Source organism: Carcharhinus amblyrhynchos, chromosome 3 (genome assembly GCF_965287045.1).
Source record: "Carcharhinus amblyrhynchos chromosome 3, sCarAmb.v2.hapA, whole genome shotgun sequence".
NCBI classification, from domain to species: domain Eukaryota; kingdom Metazoa; phylum Chordata; class Chondrichthyes; order Carcharhiniformes; family Carcharhinidae; genus Carcharhinus; species Carcharhinus amblyrhynchos.
Window position 1 is genome coordinate 50,853,841 of NC_137326.1, and position 23,922 is coordinate 50,877,762.

Consider the following 23,922-nt stretch of genomic DNA (forward strand, 5'->3'; position numbering starts at 1 on the left):
GTGACCAATTCGTCCACCTTATTGCAGATCTCCATAGTCCTAGTTGTACAATTTGTCAGGATGCTCTTTTAAAAACTCTTTATAAAAATGATTCATTAAACTGTAAATTGATAGTAGCAAACATCAAACAATGAAGAGCCAACCTGAAAAACTGTTTCTCTCTACACAAATGCCTCCAGATCCAAATATTCCCAGCATGTTCTGTTTTAGATATCCAACATCTGCAGCATTTTGCTTTTGTACAGAGGTAATATATGTCTACATCCTCACTTATTGTATTATCTAACCTGATCTTTCTCAATACCTCAAATCTGAAACCTGAACTTCTTCAGTCTCCGATAATTTTTTTTAAATTCAAAGCCTCAGGGCTCGCTTTCAATTTTGTTCCCACTCTATGTTTCTCAGCAAGAGCCTGATCTTTCGCCTCAGGAGTTACCACAATAATATCAGTTTTCCCCTTCCCAAGCAGAAACTCTTGAAAAGTTCCCCTGCCCCATACTATGTTCAGTATTGTAAGCAGTCTCAACACCAAGTTAAAGTTCAACAGATTTATTTGGTAGCACGAGCTTTTAGAGCATTGTTCCTTTATCAGGTGAATGCAGAGTTTGCTTCACAAACAGGGCATATATAGACACAAACTCAATTACAAGATAATGGTTGAAATGCAAGTTTTAACAGGTAAAAATGTCTTTACAGGTGAAGACAATGTGAGTGGAGAGAGGGTAAAGCACAGGTTAAAAAAAGGTGTGAATTGTCTCCAGCCAGGACAGTTAATGAGATTTTGCAAACCCAGGTAAGTCATGGGGATTACAGATAGTGTGACGTGAACCCAAGATCTCAGCTGAGGCCGTTCTCATGTGTGCGGAACTTGGCTATCAGTTTCTGCATTGTGTGGTGAAGGCCGCCTTGGAGAATGCTTACTCGAAGATCAGAGGCTGAATGCCCTAGACTGCTGAAGTGTTTCCTGACAGGAAGGAAGCACTCGTGCTTGGTGATTGTTCAACGGTGGCCATTCATCCATTGTCATAGCATCTGCATGGTCTTGCCAATGTACCATGCCTCGGGACATTATTTCCTGCAGCGTATCAGGTAGACAATATTGGCCAAGTCACAAGGGTATGTACCATATACCTGGTGGATGGTGTTCTCATGTGAGATGATGGCATCTGCATTGATGATCCAACATGTCTTGCAGAGGCTGCTGTGGCAAGGTTGTGTGGTATCGTGACCACTATTCTCTTGAAGACTGGGTAGTTTGCTGTGTACAATGGTCTGTTTGAGGTTGCACAGTTGTTTGAAGGCAAGTAGTGGTGTGGGGATGGCCTTGGCGAGATATTAGTCTTCAATGACATGTTGAAGGCTCCGGAGATATCGTAGCTTCTCCATTCCGGGGAAGTATTGGACGACAAAGGGTACTCTTGTCCGCCATGTCCTGTGTTTGTCTTCTGAGGTGATCGGTGCGGTTTTTCCACTGTGGCACATCAGAACTGTCGATCAATGAGTTCAGGGCCACATCCTGTTCTTAGATTCTGTAGGTGTCTATTGCAATCCTCCTCGTCTGAGCAGATCCTGTGTATACAGAGAATGCGTCCCTAGAGGATGGCTTCTTTAACGTGCTTAGGATGGAAGCTGGAGAAGGAGCATCATGAGGTTATCCACGGGCTTGCAGTACAGTGAAGTACACTCCTCGTCACAATGGATGTCACGGCATTCTACAACAGCATCCCCCACAACGGCATTGCTACAACTGCCTCAGTACTCAACACTGTTAACTGCCAAACTCCAGGTGCAATTTTACAACTCATTCACTTCATCCTGGACCACAATGTCTTCATCTTCAACAACCAGTTCTTCATCCAGACACACGGAACTGCCATGAGGACCAAATTCGCACCTCAATATGCAATATCTTCATGCACAGGTTCGAACAAGACTTCTTCACTGCACAGGACCTTCAACCGATGCTATACACTAGATACATTGATGACATTTTCTTCCTTTGGCCTCACGTCGATCACTGAAACAACGACGTGACATCAAGTTCCATCCCACCAAACTCACCATGGGCTACTCTCCAGAATCAGTTGCATTCTTGAACCCATGCATCCCAGCAAGGCCAGTCACCTCAGCACTCCACTGTAGGGCAAAGCCCATGGATAACTTCAAGATGCTCCACTTCTCCAGCTTCCACCTTAAACATGTTGAAGAAGCTATCCCCTACGGACAAGCCCTCTGTATACACAGGATCTGCTCAGATGAGATGTTGTTCGTCCATCGTCATCGATGAGAACCTCAATACCATGAGTCATTTTGAGGCTGGTTGCAGCATGTCCGAAGATGACTGATCCGTGCCCGAATTGGCCTGAAATGTCCTGGCACATACTGGACAGACTTGGTAATCACTGTAGTTGTTGCACTAGTGGCTCTGGACTTGCGCAGCTCACACTTAAGTTGTGCTTCAGCAATACACCTTGCTTCGTGAGCTTGACAGCCTTTGTGGATGAGGCAGTGGCAGGTAGGGCGGTTTTGTGCCAGCATTTCCGAGGTGGTCGAGTCTATGTCAAGTGACTTCAGGGAGGCTTTGAGTGTGTCTTTGAAATGTTTCTTCTGCCCTCTATGCAAGCGTCTTCCAGCAGAGAGTTCCCCAAAAAGGAGCTGCTCAGGTATGCACTTGTCTGACATAAGCTGCCCACCGGGTCTGTGCTCTCACCAACAGCGTGTGGACCGATGGTAGACTTACTCTAGAGAGAATTTCAGTGTCAGGTACTTTGTCTTGCCATTGGATGAGTAATATTCTGCGAAGACAAGTCATGTGGAAATGATTGAGCAGTCTTGCATGCCTTTGATACACAGTCCACATTTCACAGGTGGACAGGAGGGTAGTGAGTATCACGGCGCTGTAGACTTTCAGTTTTGTTGCTGGGCTGATTCCTTGATGTTCCCATACAGTGGAGCACAGTTTAACAAAAGCAGAACTTGCCTTTGCTATTTTACAGTTAACCTCTGCAGCAATAGTCACTGCTTGGGAGAGGGTGCTGCCAAGATAAGTTAACTGGTCCGCTGCCTGTAGTTTCTGCCCTTTGTGATTATGGGTTCTGTGTACAGTGCATGAGGAGCAGGCTGGTGCATGACTTTGGTCTTTTTAAATGTTGATGGTGAATCCAAAGTTGTCACAAGCTGTGGAAAATTTGTCCACACTGACTTGCGTCTCTGGCTCTGAGCCAGCATACAGGGCACAGTCATTGGCAAAGAGGAAATCTCTCAGAACAGTCTCTTCCACTTTGGTAATAGCTTGAAGTCTCCTCAGGTTGAAAAGCTTCCCATCCACTCTGCACTTGAGGCTGATTCCAGCAACACTGTCCTGGAAGGCATCATTCAGCATCATGCTGAACAGTGTGGGTGCAAGCACACAGCCCTGTTTGATGCCATTGGTGACTGGGAATGCGTCAGAGGATTCTCCACCATCCAGTACTCTGGCCATCATGGAACTGTCGTACCATCTGAATGAATTTGGGGGGGGGCAGCCGAACTTTGACATGATCGTCCACAGGCCTCATTGGCTTAGTGTCGAAGGCTTTCGCGAGGTCAAAAAAGGTTGTGTAAAGCTCATGATTCTGCTCCTGACACTTCTCCTGAAGTTGACGGACAGCAAAAATCATGTCAGTAGTCCCATGACCTTTGCGGAAGCCACACTGTGACTCTGGAAGCAGGCCCAGCTCCAGATGAGTGACCAGACAATTTAGCAGGACGTGAGGGTTTTTTTTGTAATGGCAAGCAGGGAGATTCCTCAGTGGTTGTCGCATACTTGCCAATTGCCCTTCCTCTCGTAGAGGTGTACGATGGAAACATCTTTAGGTTCCTGAGGAATGGATCCTCAGATGAGGAGGATTGCAATAGACACTGAAAGTGCCCTCGTGAGAACAGGATATGGCGCTCAACTTATCAATCGACAGTTCTGACACGCCACAGTGAAAAACCGCACCAACCTCCTCAGAAGACAAACATGGGACACGGCAGACAGAGTACCCTTTATTGTCCAGTACTTCCTCAGAGCAGAGAAGCTACAACACCTTCTCCTGAGCCTTCAACATGTCATCGGTGAAGACGAACATCTCGCCAAGGCCATCCCCACACTTCCACTACTTGCCTTCAAACAACCACACAACCTCAAACAGACTATTGAACGCAGCAAACTACCCAGCCTTCAGAACCATGACATCACACAACGCTGCCACAGCACCCTCTGCATGGCGTGCCGGATCATCGACATGGACACCATCATCTCATATGAGAACACCATCCACCAGATACATGGTACACACTCTTGTGATTCGGCCAACATCGTCTACCTGACATGCTACAGGAAAGAACATCCCGAGGCATGGTACACTGGGGAGACCACGCAGACGCTACAACAACGGATGAATGGACACCGTTCAACAATCACCAGGCAGGAGTGTTCCCTTCCTGTCAGGCGTTCAGCCTCTGATGTTCAGGTAAGCGTTCTCCAAGGCAGCCTTCACGATACATGACAATGCAAAATCGCTGAGCAGAAACTGATAGCCAAGTTCTGCACACATGACGACAGCCTCAACTGGGATCTTGGGTTCATGTCACACTCTCTGTAACCCCCATGACTTGCCTGGGTTTGCAAAATCTCATTAGCTGTCCTGGCTTGAGACAATTCACCCCTCTAATCTGTGCTTAACCCTCTCTCCATTCACATTGTCAGCATCTGTAAACACGTGATTCCCTGTTAAGTCTTGCATTCCAATCATTATCTTGTAACTGAGTTTGTGTCTATATATGTCCTGTTTGTGAATTGAACTCTTCACTCATCTGATTAAGGAGCAACACTCCAAAAGCTCTTGCTACAAAATAAACAGTTGGACTTTAACTTGCTGTTGAGAAAGTACTTATTGTGCCTACCCCAGTCCAACACCGGCAAATCCACATCATGTTCAATACTGGTCGCTGCATTACAAGGAAGATGCCATTACACAAGAGACAGTATGGAGGACATTTACGAGGATGTCACCCAAACTGAAAAATATTATGAAGAATTGGATACATGGGGATTGCTTTCAATTAAACAGAAGGGCTATGATGGGATGATTTAACTGAGGTGCAAAAAAAAAATTATAAAAGGGGCCCAGTACAGTGGATAGGAAGAACCTATCTGGCTTCGCCAAAAGGTCAATAAACGAGGGAGCACAAATTTTAAATAATGGCTATGAAGATTAGAAAAGAATGGAGGAAAACTATTTCCACTCAGATGAGGATGATCTGGAACTCAATGAAAGGGTGACAGAAGCAGAAACCCTTATGGCATTTATAAAGCGTGCAAGTGAAGTGTCACAACTTCCAAGCTGCAGACTAAGGATTGAAAAGTGAGGTTAGTCTGCAAAAAGATTTATGCTGCCAGTAAGATTGGCTAAATGATCCCTTTCTATGCTGCAAATTCTAGGATTTGCTTAGAACTGCTGCCAATAGATAGCACAATGGAAAGGGCTGCTCATTAACCATTTAGTCATTCCATTGAATTCATTTAATTTTGTGCCTCAAATTAACACAATGCACTGAAGAATCCAAAGTTTACCCTCAAAAGTCTTGAGCAGAAAAAATCATTAAGGGTTTTCAATATGCACTGGACATGGGTGAGAATTGATAGTAGGGCAATTAGGAATAGACAGCAATGTTCAAACCTCAAATTAACTGAAAAAGTGTGAGATGCATAGTAGAATAAATACATGACTAAAACACAACATCAGATACTGAAAAATCAAACAAACATAAAACAAACAAAATGCTCAGATCAAGGACTCATCATGCTATCACAAGTCCTGTTTCAGGTATGGAGCTTTTTCTCAAAGAGTAACATATTTCAGATGAACAGTATTTAAAGAAGAAACAAAGGAAGGAGCAACAGCACTCAGGGATCAAAAAAAACTGGTCCACACCGAAGGACGGCTGACAACTACTTTGTACCAGCCCATTACTCACTCTAACAAGTATGTAAAACAACTTCAGCCAAAACACAACAGTTTTGCTGCTGGATTTACTCTACTGTGGAACAAGCTCCCAGAAAGTAACCAAGAACAAAAAACTTGCATTTATACAAGGCCTTTCACGACTTCTGGACGTCGCAAACATAATATAAATTGAAAGAATACTTTTCATTGTATGTTAATGCAATAATAATACATCAAATCAAAGTAGTCAATGTTTTAACGCAGGCTGAACTGGGCACACTGTAGGTCCCTCATATCGCAATGAGATAATGTTCAAATCATCTTGCTTCGAAAGCACCAGGTCCAGGCGGTTGTTGGCTGAAACGGGAGCTAACAAGTGGTACTACTAAAGCGAGTTTCCCCTTTTTTCCCCAGACTACAAGCAATGGTGAGAGAGTGGGGTCCAGACCGCACTCCCCACCCGCTGTGGAGCGGGCACCATACCACCTCCTTCCCTGGAGAAGTGGGGGCGGAGGCAGCAACCTCACAGCCGCCGGGCATGTTCCAAAAGGCAGAGAATTAAAAGGCGCCTCCGGCCTCGCTCTGGGCTAGAGGGGACGAGAGTGCTGCTGCAGATCTCAAAGTAGTCATGATGTGGGTATGCCGGCGTTGGACTGGCGTAAACACAGTTTAGAATCTGTAAACTGTCTGTGCTTTATATGCTCTGTCTGAGGCCAGAACTCTCCATTCACCTGACGAAGGGACTAACCCCGAAAGCTTGTGAGTATATTATCAAATAAATAGGTTGGACTAAAACCTGGTGTTGTCAGACTTTTTACTGCAGATCTCAAAGACAGCGCACTGAAAGAACCACTGCTCCCAGCACAAAACACGCCGCGACCTCTCTCTTACCTCCGGGGCCATGGTTTCTATGGTTACTGATCGGCCCGGAGCTTCCCCCACCCCCAGGAAGAGTCATGATTTACCAATAAACTGTAGAGAGGGAGGAGAGAAGATAAATTATAATTTTTAAAAAACCCATATTTCAACAAATATTTCACATGGACTACTTATTTAACTGATAATGATGATGTTGTGTTCTAATTAATTTTGAATGCTGTTGTTAAACGTGGTATGTCGAAACATCATCTTTGCAGAATCAGTCACCCCCCGCCCTTAGTGGGAGAGTCCAATCCTTAGCGCCACGCAAGCGTTTCCTAGTTGGGCCGTCACGGGCTGGCGCAGCCGCAGTGCGTGTGGAGGGTTGTAATGAGTTGCGCCGGTTGTTGCTCTACTCCGAGTTCAGTAAGTGCGTGTGGGTGCGCTGAGAGACGGGAGAGGAGTTGTCAGAGTTTACTCGTTTCCCCCTCCCATGGCCGCAGGATAACTTTCCAGTGAACGTTCCCGGGTTTCAGCTATCCGTGGCTCGGTTGATCCGAATCACAAAAGTTCTTGGAGTTGAGGTCCCATTCCAGGGCTTCAGCACTAAAGTCAAGGCAAGACTTGAGGGAATCTTTCAAATGAGTTGCTAAACTCAGGCCCCACCTGCCTATTCGGGACAGGTGTAAAACATTCTGTGGCACCATTATTTCAACGAAGGGCAAGGGAAATATCCCTTGTGCCCTGATCAATATTTATTTAACCTCCATCAGATCTGCTAAGGTTATGAGGCATTTTCTATATTTACCACAAAACAACAGGTCATCTGGTCTTTTCCAGGTGTCTGTTTCTGTGGGAGCTTATGGTATGCAAAGTGGCTATTGTGTGCCCTGTATTGCAACACTTCAGAACTACTTAACGTGATTTGAGACATCTGGTGGTTGTGAAAAGTGCCATATAAATGCAAATCTGTCATTTTCTTTATCGAAAACTTATGTGACGTTTCCTAAGCACTGGTCGTTATCGAAGACTGGTTCTGCCCTAACAAATCAGTTTATGTTGACACTTGACCAAACACTTCGACTCTGTGATACTTCTTGAAGTATTTCATCATCACTACAAAAGTGATATGAACTATCTGTACTTTCCCTGCATCTGATTTAAAGGAGCTGTATTTAAATCAGATACCTCTTTATTGTTTACATGCTTTTAAAACCTTATTTTTGTCATGTCCAAACGCCTCTCATTTTAGAGGCTTCCAGTTTTTTTTTACCCACTATGTTTAATGATAGTTGGTCCTGAGCAGTTTAAGTGGTGTCCTTCTCCTTCCTTTACGTTCTGCTATTCTGGTTGCTTAAGCTTTATCGGTTAACATTACAAGTGACAATAATGCTGGGTAAATAATGTTTTACAAATAAACTGGAAGACCTGTTTGAAGAATTAATCTTTTGTTCTGAGGTATTTGTCCTTTGCTGTAAAAATATCCATTTGAAGTGTTGAACTGCTGTATTATGAGAAACTGAGATGAATTGTAAAATTAGGCATTGGTGAAATATAATAGTTTGCAGGTTGCTAATAGGGATTCTAGACGTGAATGTTTCATTTTGTCTTAAATCACTTGGATTAGTGTGTTGTTCAGAATTTTAGAGTGCATTCAAAATGTGGAAAAGTTGTTACTTGGTTATTCATGTGAAATCTCCCAGCTTTGATGACCAATCCTAAATAAGAATTATAGGCTGTAGTTGACATTCATTCTAACAAGCTGCATCTTTTGGAACTGTTGTAAAGTATTGTTTGTGTAATTTTGCTTTTGCTTCTTAAAAAAAGTCTGCTTTATAAAATCATTTCAAGTAGTCAGGGGCATCATTTCCTGATTTCAAAACTTCTCCTCAATTTGCAAATTACAAAAAAAAATTTGGCAATTGTTTCGAGTTTCCCTTTAGGATTTGGGCAGTTTGGCATTTACAATCTGCCATGTCATAATGATGGAAAGAATGCAACAGAAATACTGAGACTAACTGACACATCTCAAATATAACTGAGATTGGTGGGTTAGGAAAGCTCTTGCAGGTGAGTCTCCTGCTAAACACAGATGGGTTGGTTGGTCTGAAAACCTTCCTTAACATCACAAAAGTAATGCAGATAGAGAATGTATTTTAGCCTGGCTTAATTTATTTAACTAACACAGTCCTACTTATTTTATTTCTTTATTCTTTCGTGGGATCTGAATGTTGCTGGCAAGGCCAGCATTTGTTACCCATCCCTAATTGCCTTTGAACTGAATGGCTTGCTAGCCCATTACAGAGCATAGTTCAATGTCAACCACATTGCTGTGGTTTTGAATTTACATGTAGGCCAGACCAGGTAAGGAAGGCAGATTTCCTTCCCTGAAGGCATTAATGAACCAGGTGGGCTTTTACAACAATTGATGATAAAGTTTCATGGTCACCATTATTGAGACTAGCTTTATATTCCAGATTTATTGATTTAAATTTCACTGACTGCTGTGGTGAGATTTGCATCCCTGTTCCCACCTTATTAACCTTGGTCTCCGGATTACTAGTGACCTTCCTACTTTGCCACTGCCTCCCTCTAAACAACCACACCTGACTGACATTTAAGTAGTTATAAGCTATTTTCTTTATTATTTTTGTAGGTCTGTTCTAAGTGCTAGCTATTCTTGGGTCAAGAAAACCTTTTTGACATCTGTCCTAAATTTGCCCTTACCTGGCTTGAATGAATATCTCCCTGTCCTGTGCTTATCCTTTTGGTTCCCTTCAAAGTCATGCTCTAATCTTATAGTCTCTAAAACTTGTATGCTTCTGTAAGAGCATAAGAATTACTATGGATTATCTCCATGCTAGGAACTGTACTAATCTATAATTTACATAAATAAGCTCAGCTCAGTACAAAATGGCTAAATTTGTAGGTGACAGATGGCCTCTTTTGCAGTCATCTCTGTTCAAGGTTTCATTATTAGAATAAAGAACAAAGAAAATTACAGCACAGAGATAGGCCCTTCGGCCCTCCAACCCTGTACCGACTATGCCGCCCGACTGAACTAAAACTGAACTACCCTTCCTAGGACCATATCCCTCTATTCCCATCCTATTCATGTATTTGTCCAGATGCCCCTTAAAATTCACTATAGTGAATTCCACTTCCTGCCCTGGCAGCGAGTTCCAGGCACCCACCGCCCTCTGTGTAAAAACAAACTTGTCTTGTACATCTCCTTTAAACCTTGCCCATTGCACCTTAAACTTATGTCTCTTATTAATTGACTCTTCCACCCTGGGATAAAGCTTCTGACTATCCACTCCGTCCATGCCCCTCATAATCTTGTAGACTTCTATCAGGTTATCCCTCGACCTCCGTCGTTCCAGTGAGAATAAACCAAGTTTCTCCAATATCTCCTCATAGCTAAAGCCCTTCATGCCAGGCAACATCCTGGTAAATCTTTTCTGTACCCTCTCCAGAGCCTCCAAATCCTTCTGGTAGTGTAGCGACCAGCATTGAACACTATATTCCAAATGCGGCCTAACTAAGGTTTTATAAAGCTGCAACATGACTTCCAATTTTTAAACTCAGTGCTCCGGCCAATGAAAGCAAACATGTCCTATGCCACCTTGACTACCTTCTCCTCCTGCATGGCCACTTTCAGTAACCTGTGTACTTATACACCCAGATCCTTCTGCCTATCAATACTCTTAAGGGTTCTGCCATTTACTGTATATTTCCTATTTATATTAGACCTTCCAAAATGCATTACCTCACATTTCTCAGGATTAAACTCCAGCTGCCATCTCTTCGCCCAAGCCTCCAACCGATCTATATCCTGCTGTATCCTCTGATGGTCCTCATCGCTATCTGTAAATCCAACAGTCATCATGTCGTCTGCAAACTTAGTAATCAAACCAGTTACATTTTCCTTCAAGTCATTTATATATATTACAAAGTGTACAGACATAGCCATGCTAAGTGGTATCGCCTGTCCTTTATTACAGAATGTAGATGTAGTAGTTTAAACCTGTAATACATTTCACCTGTACCTATTCTGTCCATTTACAGGTTGAGGAGGCCCATTCTAGAAGCCCAACTCACTTTTTCCCTGACACAAACTCAATGACCAGTTTGTTATCCTGTGCACAACAAATTCTTGCTATTATCATCAGATTTAATCACTGCATTCTGAGTTTGGGTCATGGAATCATGGAAGAATCATAGAAACCCTACAGTGCAGAAAGAGGCCATTTGGCCCATCAAGCCTGCAACGGCAACTATCAATTCGCCCAGGTCCTATCCCCATACCTCACCTTGATAATCTCCCTGACACTAAGGGCAATTTAGCATAACCAATCAACCTACCCGGCACATCTTTGGGTCACTGATGTAAATTAGAAATATCAGAGGTCCTAGAACAGAACACTAAAATAATCCAGAGTCTTTTCTTTGTTCTGATCATTCCCTTAAGAAGTACCTCTTACTTTTTTCCTTTCCAACAGTTTATCTATTTCTAGATTTTACCTTAAATTTCCATTGTTCTGAGATTATGCAGCAGTCTTTCATGAGTAACTTTGTCGAAGCCTTTTCTGAGATCCAAACAGGGCACAGTTCATTTTGTATATTACCACCTGAAAAAAAGAGAATAAAAATAAAGCAAAATCTTCCCCTTCAGAAGTCACGTTGGCTACTGTGTGCCAAGTTGATATTGTACAAACAATCCTTAAATCTGAAATATTGAGTTTTGCAGATATAAAAAACTGTTTCTAAGTAGGAACATGACAATTTCTGAATTAGGATCTGAAGTAGGATTCAAATTGTAGCCTTTGTAATGGTCAGTACTAAGTGCAGATATGTCAACTGACTTGCTAAATAAGCTGCTTTGCTTTTTTTATTGGAGATGGTAACTGATTCAGAAGAGATTGCTGGGATCTACAGAGAAATCAGCAAATTCCCAAACCCACTGAAAAGCTGGATTGGACCACAGGTTACTTTGAAGCGCGGGGAGAAATACCGCACCATCTACTCAGGTATAACAATGATTGTCCGATCCTAAAAGAGGAAGCGTCTAGGTATATATGTTGACCGGATTGTACCTTCTGTAATTATGGTATCATCCCTACTCTCAGAAATAAGTCTTGCAAGTCATAAAATGCTTCTATTGTTTTTAGACAGATTCTGTTGAGTAACAACAATGGGAAGCTGAGTGCTAATAGCATTGAACTATAATACAGCAGAATGGTTATGATACTAGATAATATTGTAACATGCCATGTTGTAAAGTTAGAGTTAATGGACCTAATAGTTTATCGACTAGCCTCGGAAGACTAACCGTGAAAAATGCTGAATTAAAAACCTGTGTGATCATCATTGTCCTTAAGACATGGAATCAGACATCCTTGCTCTGAGTTATATGTATTTCCATTTCCACATTTTATAATTGCCTCCTACTGTACTGGAACTAAGAATGGGCCTTTCCCATGTCACCTCTATCCCAACAAGAATTTTTTAAAAGTCTTCTCTATTATTAACATATGGAAAACGTACGATTGGAGCATCCACAACTCATTATAATAATTGTTTAAGCTTTGAATTTTCAAACTAAATGTTTGCATTTGAAAAGAAAATAAAGCAACTGAATTATCTTATGTGCCCTAACTAATGTATCTTGATCACATCTAGTTTCTTTATTTGCCACCGAGATACGCTTATTTTGCGCTTGTATGGAGATCTTATAAATACAGTAATAGTTATCTGGGTTTTGTGTTAGTATGTGGTTACTTACAGACATTGTTATCAATTTCTTCAGATTTTGAAGTTAAGTGAAATGGGAATAATGCATTCAAAAACATTTATTATCTCAGACGGACTCCTGTAAAGGGTTCTTTTGTAGTAAGATAAAACCTTAGTTAGTAATATCAAAGAAAATTAAAGGGCATTGAATGAAAAGAAAATAAGTGTGGTGCAGTTTTACTACCACAAAGCAATGCCAGTGCATTTCATAACGATTTGGTCTCAGTTTTGAATTTAATACAAAATGGTTAGTCTTGTTACCAAAAAACCCTGTTTTACTTCATTGTGATACCCAACAGTTTCCAAGGTGGTGTAAGAATAGAAAATACTAGAAAAAGTCTACAGGTCAGGAATCATCTGTGAAAGAGAAATAGAGTTTATGTGTCTTCAGAAGTGTATAAAGTTAAGAGGTTCAATGGTTTCAAGAAAGAAGCGAGGCAGGGCAATGTGGAACAAGGATAAGTTAAAGAAAAGGCCTGTGGTGGGGTGGAAGGCAGAAATGATTATATGACAAAAGGACATGCTGATAGGAGGTTTTAATGGAAATAGCAGCATCATTACCATGAGTTGCTCTCTGGAATGATGAGGCTAGTGGTTATAATCAGAAATTGTTGAACTCGTGAAGTGCAATAGCAAAGACGTCAACTTCATCCTCTTTGCTGTTGTCTCAATGAACTTCGAGCTATGTGACTCTAATTCTTCTTCCACATTTTTGCCACTGCGTTCACTTCTTTGGCCAGTACACCTCCTTCCTGCACAGTAAGTTACTTTTCCCTCCTCCAGAATTTTTGTTCCAATTGGGTTCCTTCCTCTGATTTTCTTTTAGATCTTTTCACTGCTCTTGCAAGTTTTTCTGCTCCGCTCACTCACACACACGTAATTCCCACTGAGTTTGCAGCATTTCATTCTGTCAGGTCATTGTCACTAAACTTGCAGATAAGGGTGGGGGTGTTATTTGGCAAACCAACTGCTGCCTCCTTGTCGACTATAATCACTGAACATCAATCCATAATTTCACAGCCTATCACAGATCTCATCTCTTGCAGAGGGTCCCTGGACAGCCTCCAATTTCATAGATCCTGCATAGTGCACTTCCATAAGCCCTGGTAAAGTTTAAAGGCTGACATTAACACTGCAATTAAGTTACTGCGAAAATCCCACTGTCACCACACACCGGCACCTGTTTGGGTATGCTGAGGGAGAATCTAGCACGACCAATGCACCTAACCAGTTTGTCTTTCAGACTGAGAGAGAAAACCGGAGCACTCGAAGGGAATCCACGTAAGTACGGGGAGAATGTGCACGTTCCACACAGGTGGTGACCCAAGCCAGGAATCAAACCCAAGTCCCTGGCACCGTGAGGCAGCAATGCTAACCACTGTGCTACCATGCCGGCTGATCATTTCAGCCTGTTCTAATCTCGTAAAACTGAATTTTCCAGTTCAACCCTATTTTTGCTCACATTGTCCAGTTTTATTCCACTTGCATCCACAACTCTTCCGATGTTTTCCTACACTTCACCTGTTTCCAGTTTCCTCGCCTTAACCATCTCCTTTTCACCATGGATGTACGACCTCTGAGTTTAACACTACCCATGATGGGCCCTCTACTCCTTCTTTGAATGCAAAACAAGTTCCCATCCTCCAACTCAATTACCTTATTTTCACATTGAATAACTTCTTCTTTGTCTCTGCTTAATTACTTCAAAATAAAAGGTACTACTGTGGTAACCCTTACAGATCCCAGCTGTGCATATTTTTTGGTGGGATGTGTGGAATATTCTTTGCTACAGGCCTACATGGATCATCTCCCTTCTCTTTTACCAGCTCTTTCATGACTGTATCAATGTTATTTTCCCTCTCGCCGTGAACAATAAAATGTCATCAGTTTTGCTTTCAATTTTCACTATCTCTCACCATCACGTGGTACATTTCTGATTCCTTCCTTCTTTCCTCAATTTCTCCATGTCTGATCCAAGGGATAAGTTATTGACCAACGTCCAATATAAGCTGATTCCCACAATTACCTTGACGACACCTTCTCCCACTCTATCCCCTTCCCACAGCACCTTGTGTAAGTGCATCTGAGGCCTCAAACACTATTTCCAGGTGAAACAATGATTTACTTGCACTTCTTTCAATTTAATATTCTCTAATCACTCTTCAATGTATTCCTCTTTACACTGGGGTGGCCAAGCAGAGTTTGAGTAACTGTTTTGCAGAGCACCTTTGTTTAGTCCACAAGTTTGCCTCAGAATTTCTGGTGGCCTGCTAATTTAATTCTCCACACCACTCTTTCTGACCATAACCTCATATTCTGTTCCAATGTAACTCAAAGGAAGCTTGAAGATCTGCATCTCATCTTTCAGTCAGGCACTGTGCAACATTCTGCATTCACCATGGAGTTTAACAATTCCAGATCAGAATCACTTTTTGTACAGTTCCTAATGAGTCTGCTGTTCCCACGTACATCTCCTAGAGACCCAGCTTTTTTTTTAGTATATTTGTCCCATTACCATCCATTTTGCTTTGCACCATCATCTTTTTGTTGTTTAATCTTTCCTGCCTTCCATCCTACAGCCAACTTTCATCTTTGTTCTTTCCCCATTCCCCCGTTTCTCGACACCTGTACTTTTCCACTTATGATAGAAGGTCATTGATGTAAAATGGTGAATTTCTTTTTCTCTCCTCAGATGCAACATGACCCAATTACTTCTGGCATTTTCTGTTTATATTTCAAAATTCCAGCTTCCACTGTATGTTCTCATGTCCAGGATGGTTTTTTATTTACCATTTTTTACCAATTCCTTCAGTCAATTTGAATTGAAATGTTGACAAAAACTGTATGTGGAAGAGTATGAAGTAGTAACTGAATTTAGCAAACAGGTAGCCTTTGACTAGAAGATAGTGGAAGCAAGTTGCAAATGCTGTCTTAAGTCAATGTTTCAGAATAATGGGGAAGTAATTTCTCTGCCCTCTGTGTAAAACTAAACCATAAGCATATTTTTGTTATTGGGAACTGGATATAGCATGTAATAAGATTTGCACAAAAGAATGGGAGAATGGGAAAATGGTAGCGGGAGAGAAGTAGTGTTAGTGATTAAAAATTCACAGGTTTTAAGTTGGTCCACCTCGTGTCCAACGAGGGGCGTACAGGCGATGGGTTGTACTAGGGCTGCTCTTGGTTGTTTGAGATTGGCCTAGTGCTTCATGTCATTAGTGTGTGCCTAAACTGGACAAGATACTGGGCAAGACGACAGCTCAGTGACTATCGCTGATTGCTGTGCAGACACATGGATTTGGGCCAGTGTCTGTGGGAGTTTGCGCGTTCTCCCCGTTCTCTTGCGTGGGTTTTCTCCGGGTGCTCCGGTTTCCTCCCACACCCGAAAGATGTGCTGTTAGGCTGATTGGCAGGAATAAATTGTCCCTAAATCAGTTTCCCTCAATCTGGATGGCCATAAAACGTTAGATAGGGGTCATGGGTAGAGAGGTGGACTGGTGGTGTTGAGATGGCGGTGCGGGCTCGTTGGGCCGAAGGGCCTGTTTCCCGGGCTGATTTTGTTCTTTTGTTCTTTTTTTGTTCTTTTAAAAATGAATATAACTAATTATATTCAAGACTAGGCATTCGTGAGGAATTAAGAAATAGAAAAAGATTTAAGACTATTGTGTAAATTGTGTTTAGGCCTCCTTACTACAGATGTGAAATGATAGGATGCATAGATTAGGCAAGCATGCAGTAAAAGCAGAATGGTTTTAATGAGGGATTTTAACTTTCCTATACACTGGGAAAAGCAGACCAGCACATGTCAGAAATATAGTGCATTTCTTGAATGTGTCTGGAACAACTTCCTGCAACAATATGTCCTGGAAACAACAAGGGGACATGTCAGATTAGATTCAGCAATGAGGCAGATTCAGTTAACAGTCTAATGGTATGCAAACATTTACTGAATTGTAGTTGTCAAATGATCAAATTCAATGTGGCATTTGAAAAGTTCAAATGAAAAACAGCTGCTATGATTCTAGGCTTAGATAAAGCAGACTTCAATACATTGAGGGAAATATTTTTAATGGGTAAAATGACAGAGCATAAGCAAGAGGTGTTCGAAAGAGGTGACTAAAGTAGTGGAAGGGAAATGTCTGTGGGTATTACATAATATGTAATGTGTGAACTTAATATCTCTCATAACAAACTGTTACTTAAAGTGGAAACTCATGTAATTTAGGACCTGGTAAGCAAATTGGCTGAATGGCAGGAAACAGGGTAGGGATAACAGCCCGGTGCTCTTAATTGGTGCAATGTGACTATGCCGTCCATAAGGATCTGAAATGGATTTCAATTATACACCATATTTATTAACTATTTCAATAATGGGATAGAAAGCCTCATATCCAAATTTGCCAATGTTGTAACAATGTATGTAAAGGCATAAACTGAGAGATTCTGCAAGATTAAATGAATGGGCAAGACTGGGAAATACATTTCAGTATAGGCAGTAAGGTTTTCTATTTTGGACTGAAAACAGATCAAAGTGGACTCTATCTAAATGGTGCAAAAACTTGAAACAATGGAGGTTCAAATAGATTTGGGAGTACAGAGTATTAGAATGTCATGAACAGGTGCAGATGATCTAAAAGGAATGCTACCTTTATATCAAGAGGGTGAGAATGCAAGGGAGTAATAGTCATGCTTCAGCTGTACAAAGCCCTGGAGTTCTATGAGGATGTGTCTAGGGTGGTGGATAGAGGAGAGCCGGTGGATGTGGTCTTTCTTGATTTTCAGAAGGCGTTTGACAAGGTGCTTCACAAGAGATTATTGCAGAAGGTCAGGGGGCATGGAGTTGGGGTAGGGTGTTAGCGTGGTTAGAGGATTGGCTGTCAAATAGGAGGCAGAGAGTGGGGGTCAATGGGTCCTATTCGGATTGGCGGTTGGTGACTAGTGGAGTGCCCCAGGGGTCGGTGCTGGGGCCTCAGCTATTCACCATTTATATAGATGATCTGGAGGAGGGAACCGAGTGTATGGTGTCGAAATTTGCTGATGACACCAAGATTGGTGGAACGGCAAATTGTGCGGAGGGTGTGGAGAGTCTGCAGAAGGATCTAGATAGGCTGGGCGAATGGGCCAGGAACTGGCAAATGGAATTTAATGTTGGCAAATGTGAGGTTGTCCACTTTGGTAGGAATAATGGTAGGAAGGACTATAACTTACTTGGTGAAAAACTGCAGCAGGCGACGGTGCAGAGGGACCTCGGGGTCCTTGTGCATGAGTCGCAAAAACCCAGCCTGCAGGTGCAGCAGGTGGTTAGGAAGGCGAATGGGATGCTGGCCTTCATAGCGAGGGGGATTGAATATAAAAGTAGGGAGGTCTTGCTGCAGCTGTACAGGGCACTGGTGAGGCCACAGCTGGAGTACTGTGTGCAGTTTTGGTCACCGCACTTACGCAAGGATATTTTGGCTTTGGAGGGAGTGCAGAGGAGGTTTACTAGGCTGATTCTGGAGTTGAGGGGGTTGAACTATGAGGAGAGGCTCAATAAACTAGGCTTGTACTCACTAGAGTTTAGAAGAATGAGGGGAGATCTCATTGAGACGTACAAGATGTTGAATGGGATGGATAAGATAGAGGTGGAGAGGCTCTTCCTGCTCAGAAAGGACAGTAGGACTGGAGGGCACAGCCTCAGGATAAAGGGGGGGCGGTTTAGAACGGAGTTGAGGAGGAACTTCTTCACTCAAAGGGTGGTGAATCTCTGGAATTCTCTGCCCGTTGAAGTGGTGGAGGCTGCCTCGCTCAATATTTTTAAGACGCGGGTTGATAGGTTTTTGATAGGCAAGGGGATTAAGGGTTATGGGGAGAGGGCGGGAATGTGGAACTGAGCCACGACAGATCAGCCATGATCTTATTGAATGGCGGGGCAGGCTTGAGGGGCTAGATGGCCTACTCCTGCTCCTATTTCTTATGTTAGACAACACCTAGAGATTTGTGAGCAGTTTTGGGCACCACACCTTAGGAATGATATTTTAGAAGAAAGACAGCAAAGGCTTGACCAGAATGATACTGTGACTGTAATCAATAAATTCTGAAGAGAGATCACACAAACTAAAGTTGATAAGATATAGGAGCAGAATTAGGCCATTTGGCCCATTGAGCCTATGCTGCCATTCGATCATAGCTGATATACTCCTCAACCCTTCAACCCATTACCAATTAAAAATCTGTCTAACTCCTCAAATTTACTCACTGTCCCAACATCCATCGCACTTTTGGGTACTGAATTTCACAGATTCATAACCCTTTGGGAGAAGTAGTTTCTCCTCAGCTCCGTTTTAAATTTGCTATCCCTTATTCTAAGTCTATGACCTTTCGTCCAGAATGCCCCACAACAGGAAGCATCCGCTTCACATCTACTTTATCTATACCTAAAGAGTTAGACATTTCAGGAGTGAATTTAAGAAACACTCCTACATGTAAATTTTGAACTGCAAATTGATTCTAGATCATTTGTAAATTTAAAATTTGAGATTGATAACTTTGTTATTAAAAGGTGCAAAGGGAGATCAGGAGAAAGGCAGTTAGGAGTTGGCCACAGATCAGTCATTGTCTCGTTGAATGGCAGGGCAGCATTAAGGGCTAAATTATTGATTCGTTCTTTGGTGCTTAACACATCTAGTATCACGACAAATAGTAACCAGAGGTATTTTTCCACTACTGGAAGTACTCAGGGGTTTGTTGAGAATTTGTCTGTTGCTTCATGTCACACATGGATCACAACTGATGGTTAGTTTCTCTTTCAGAATGGGCCCAGAGAGATCTGGAGCGAGCTGAGTGGGTGAAGTTCAGCCGAGAGTACATTGTATTCTGTGATGAAAATTATGTTGTGCACACTTGCCCTTCAGGAAAATGCACGGAATTGCAGGGCATGTGAGTATAACTAGAGCAATGCTATGTACAAATTCAGAGGTCATTGACAAATAGTTGTTTAGTGGTACAGAACTTGAGTATTGCTGAAAAAAAGAGACATACTATCAAAGCTTTTGTCGTGCACTCACCAGGACAACTACATAAGATAAACCAACAGTAAAAAGATCAACAATTTATATTGCATGGGAAGAATTTGCAGATTGGTTGGCAATTCTGATTGGCAGAAGCAAAGCAATGGGAAATGAAGCAGAGAACAGTTAACATGAAAGCTTTTATTTCAAACTTAAACCAAGCAGGCCAACCCTGGTCAAGGCACTGCCCTGAGGAATGAACCAGGTAATGGCCCCAAGCTTTTGCTTAGTTGGAAAAGACATCATGCATGGATGTGCTCCTTCCAACTGCAAAAGATGGCTTTGTATATTAATATATGTGGCTTCTAACATGCATGTATGAGCCATACGACTTGCCTGACAGGTCATCTTAAATTGATGCAAGTTGCTCAACAATACTGATCGCGCTGTAATGCTGAAAACCAATTTAAGATTATCAGTTGGGCTGATAATCTTAAATTGGCTCTTTTATGCATGCTAGATTCAACATATATTCACACACATGGCCCTGTCCTTTATAGACATAAGGAGCATTTCCAGACTTTGTATCTTTTCCAAGTAAACAAAAGTTTGAGGGATTGCCGTTCTCTAGTTCATTCCCCAAAGCGGTGCCCTGACCAATCAGTCTGTTTGAAATTTGAAACAAAGGTTAAGCATCTAACTGTTCTCTGCTGCCTTCTCCATGGCAATGCTGCTTGCCAACCAGTCAGCACTGTCTCTATGCAGTGTAAATTGATGTTCTCTTTACTATTTGCTTATCTTGTGTAGCTGTCCTGATGAGCTTTGATAGTATGTCACTTCTTTCAGCAAAACTCGTGATCACTGGGGATGGTGGTGATGTCAGATTCTGACACTATCACTGGGCTAGAACACCAAAGGCCCAAGCAAAAGCTGTGGCAACTGGGGCTCGAATCCCACCATGGCAGATGGTGAAATTTGAATTATGGAGCGATGTAGTGGTTAGCCTCACGACACAGGGGCCTGGTTAAAATCCAGCCTTGGGTGATTGCCTGTGTGGAGTTTACACATTCTCCCCTTGTCTTCGTGGGTTTCCTCCAGGTGCTCTGGTTTCCTACCACAGTCCAAAGATGTGCATGTTAGATCGAATGGTCATGGTAAATTGTCCCTTAGAGTAGTGTAGGTTAGGGGGATTAGCGGGGAAAAGGCCTGGGAGGAATACTCTGTTGGAGAGTCGGTGCAGACTCAATTGGCTGAATGGCCACCTTCTGCACTGTAAGAATTTTATGATTGATTTAAGCGCTAGCTTTGACAAGTTCAACTCTTGTATTTTATCTGGGAAGCTGTGGTATCTATTACATGCTGGTTGATATCAACTGATGCAATATAGACCAGTGTTTGGAATCTGATTTTTCTCAGTAGGATCTGGAAAGATCTCCCTAAAAAGGTGGTGGAAGCTGATTCCATAAATAATTTTAAAAGGCAGTTGAACAGTTACTTAGGAATGACAAACTTACAGGATTACGAAGGGATAATGTGCAACTAACTATGATGGCTCTTTCTAAGATCATGGGTCAAACAGATTTCTTTGTTGTAAGTTTCTATGACCATCGAACTGAGCCAGATAGAAAACCAAGGTCCTGCTTTTGATACCTTCTGACAAATGGTCATCTGGACTCAAAACATCAGCTCTTTTCTCCCCTTAGAGTTTTTAATGTCCTGTGTGTTGGGTCTAACATCATTTTGTTCTGAACTTCGACCCACAGATTGCTGAGTAGGGATTCACCCTCTGGCACTTTGAAATCTGTCCTCAGGAAGCATATCAACAACAAGGGGGAGGAACAGCAATATCTGGAGGTACCTAAGGCTAGTGTGCCATAGTTAAGGAAAGAAACTGTGTGTGTATGTGTGTGTGTGCATTAGTTACTAGAATGTACCGTGGTACTGGGTGGAGTAAGCAGAAAAGATGAAAAATTATGGAATATTTTCTTCCCCTCACCCCACAACATTCCTAAAAAAACTAATTAAAACTGAAGATGGCTCCGAGATTAAGCACTGGAATTTAATGTGTGCTAATTTTTCCAGATTCAACATCAACTCCTTGAAAGCAACTGGGAATGTCTCAATTTATACAAGTGGTCCGTAAGGATATGCTCCATTAGGAACCATCGACTGATGTTTGAAACATGATGGTTTTTTGACTTCCTGGAATAGTGGAAGCACAACCCTCATCATTTCTAGTAGCTGCATTGGTGCTAATGTGATTTGCTGTGATATGTGTTTAAGTAGTACTATTATTATTGAATAATACTTGCAAATCATAATGGAAGCTGTAATCCTGCAACATTTAGAGGGGATTAAGAACACAAAATAATTAGATCTTAAAGAGGTTGTATTTGCTTATTAAATGTGTTTCTTATGGTAGATACTGCTAAATAGTTGTAAACTGTAACCCGGTGCCAATCAGAGATGATTAAATATATAAAGAGGTTGCACTTTAACAAGCTGTATGTAGAACATAGAACACTACAGCACATACAGGCCCTTTGGCCCACAAGTTGCGCCGATCATATCCATACCTACCAGGTCATAGATCTATCTATAACTCCCAATCCCATTAAATCCCATGTACTCATCCAGAAGTCTTTTAAAAGACCCCAGTGAGTTAGCCTCTACCACCACCGATGGCAGCCGATTCCACTCACTCACCACCCTCTGAGTGAAAAACTTACCCCTGACATCTCCTCTGTACCTGTCCCGCAGCACCTTAAACTTGTGTCCTCTCGTAGCGACCATTTCGGCCCTGGGAAATAGCGTCTGAGAATCCACCCTATCTATACCTTTCAACATTTTATAAACCTCTATCAGGTCGCCTCTCAACCTTCATCTCTCCAAGGAGAAGAGACCTAGCTCCCTCAACCTATCTTCATAAGGCATGCCTCCCAATCCAGGCAACATCTTTGTAAATCTCCTCTGCACCCTCCCAATAGCTTCCCCATCCTTCCTGTAGTGAGGCGACCAGAACTGCACACAGTACTCCAAGTGGGGTCTGACAAGGGTCCTATAAAGTTGCAGCATTACCTCCCGACTCCTAAACTCAATCCCTCGATTAATGAAGGCCAGTATACCATACGCCTTCTTGACCGCGTCCTCCACCTGCGAGGCCGATTTAAGAGTCCTATGGACCCGGTCCCCAAGGTCCTTCTGCTCCTCAACACTGCTAAGACTCTTACTCTTGATATCGTACTCCTTCATCCCACTGGACCTGCCAAAATGGATGAATACACGTTTATCCGCGTTGAAGTCCATCTGCCACTTCTCCACCCAGTCTTGCATCCTATCTATGTCACACTGCAATTTCTGACATCCCTCCAGACTATCCACAACACCACCAACTTTCGTGTCGTTAGCGAATTTACTAACCCATCCCTCCACTTTCTCATCCAGGTCATTTATGAAAATGACAAACAGCAAGGGTCCTAGAACAAATCCCTGGGGCACTCCACTGGTGACTGACCTCCATGCAGAAAAAGACCCATCCACAACCACCCTGCCTTCTGCAGGCAAGCCAGTTCTGGATCCACGAGGCCAAAGCCCCTTGGATCCCATGCCCTCTCACTTTCTCAAGAAGTCTTGCATGGGGGACCTTATCAAACGCCTTGCTGAAGTCCATGTAAACCACGTCCACTGCTCTTCCTTTGTCAATGTGTTCAGTCACATTTTCAAAGAACTCACCTAGGCTCATAAGGCACGACCTGCCCTTGATAAAGCCGTGCTGACTATTTCTGATCATACTAAACTTCTCTAAATGCTCATAAATCCTGTCCCTCAGAATCCTCTCCATCAATTTACCAACCACTGAGGTCAGACTCACCAGTCAGTAATTTCCCGGGCTATCCCTGTTCCCTTTCTTGAAAATAGGAACCACATCCGCAATCCTCCGGAACCTCTCCCGTCTCCATCGACAAGGCAAAGATCATCGCCAGGGACTCTGCAATCACTTCCCTCACCTCCCACAGTAACCTGAGATATTACTGAGAGAAACGTAGGAATATTCATAGGATACTCAGCCCCTTGAGCCTGTTTGGGTATTCAGTAAGATCCTGGCTGATCTCTATCTTTATTTTATCTATCTGTTTTAGTTTGGCATCACTTGATCTGAATGTCCTGAGCTAGGAAAGTGTAAAGGCAGCCAGTGTTGCCACACTGGATATATTCAAAACTTTCCACTAAAATGAGCACATATGGGGTGCTTCAGGAAAGCAGTCTTGGATTAGCTGTGATGCCACAGTGCCTGAATAGCCCTCCAATTTTCA

General features: G+C 42.5%; 2 protein-coding genes across 4 annotated transcripts in view; one reads left to right on the forward strand and one right to left on the reverse strand.

Moving 5' to 3' along the window:
• LOC145339452 (acylamino-acid-releasing enzyme-like) overlaps positions 1–6,934 on the reverse strand; it is a 70,004-nt gene extending 63,070 nt beyond the window's left edge. Inside the window, exon 1 of one of the 2 annotated variants that reach the window (XM_080183932.1) lies at positions 6,864–6,934. In XM_080183932.1, coding sequence (XP_080040058.1) covers positions 6,864–6,875 — 12 coding nt within the window. In that variant the 5' untranslated portion in view covers positions 6,876–6,934. Of the gene's footprint in view, positions 1–4,929; positions 4,969–6,863 lie in introns of those variants that run through there. The other variant, XM_080183925.1, reaches the window with a different exon arrangement.
• Positions 6,935–7,199: 265 nt separating this feature from the next.
• Positions 7,200–23,922, forward strand: part of LOC145339469 (acylamino-acid-releasing enzyme-like) — a 62,272-nt gene continuing 45,549 nt past the window's right edge. Inside the window, exons 1-4 of one of the 2 annotated variants that reach the window (XM_080183941.1) lie at positions 7,200–7,256; positions 11,731–11,860; positions 19,412–19,538; positions 21,373–21,463. In XM_080183941.1, the coding sequence (XP_080040067.1) occupies positions 7,221–7,256; positions 11,731–11,860; positions 19,412–19,538; positions 21,373–21,463 (384 nt within the window). In that variant the 5' untranslated portion in view covers positions 7,200–7,220. The remainder of the gene's footprint in view (positions 7,257–11,730; positions 11,861–19,411; positions 19,539–21,372; positions 21,464–23,922) is intronic. The other variant, XM_080183948.1, reaches the window with a different exon arrangement.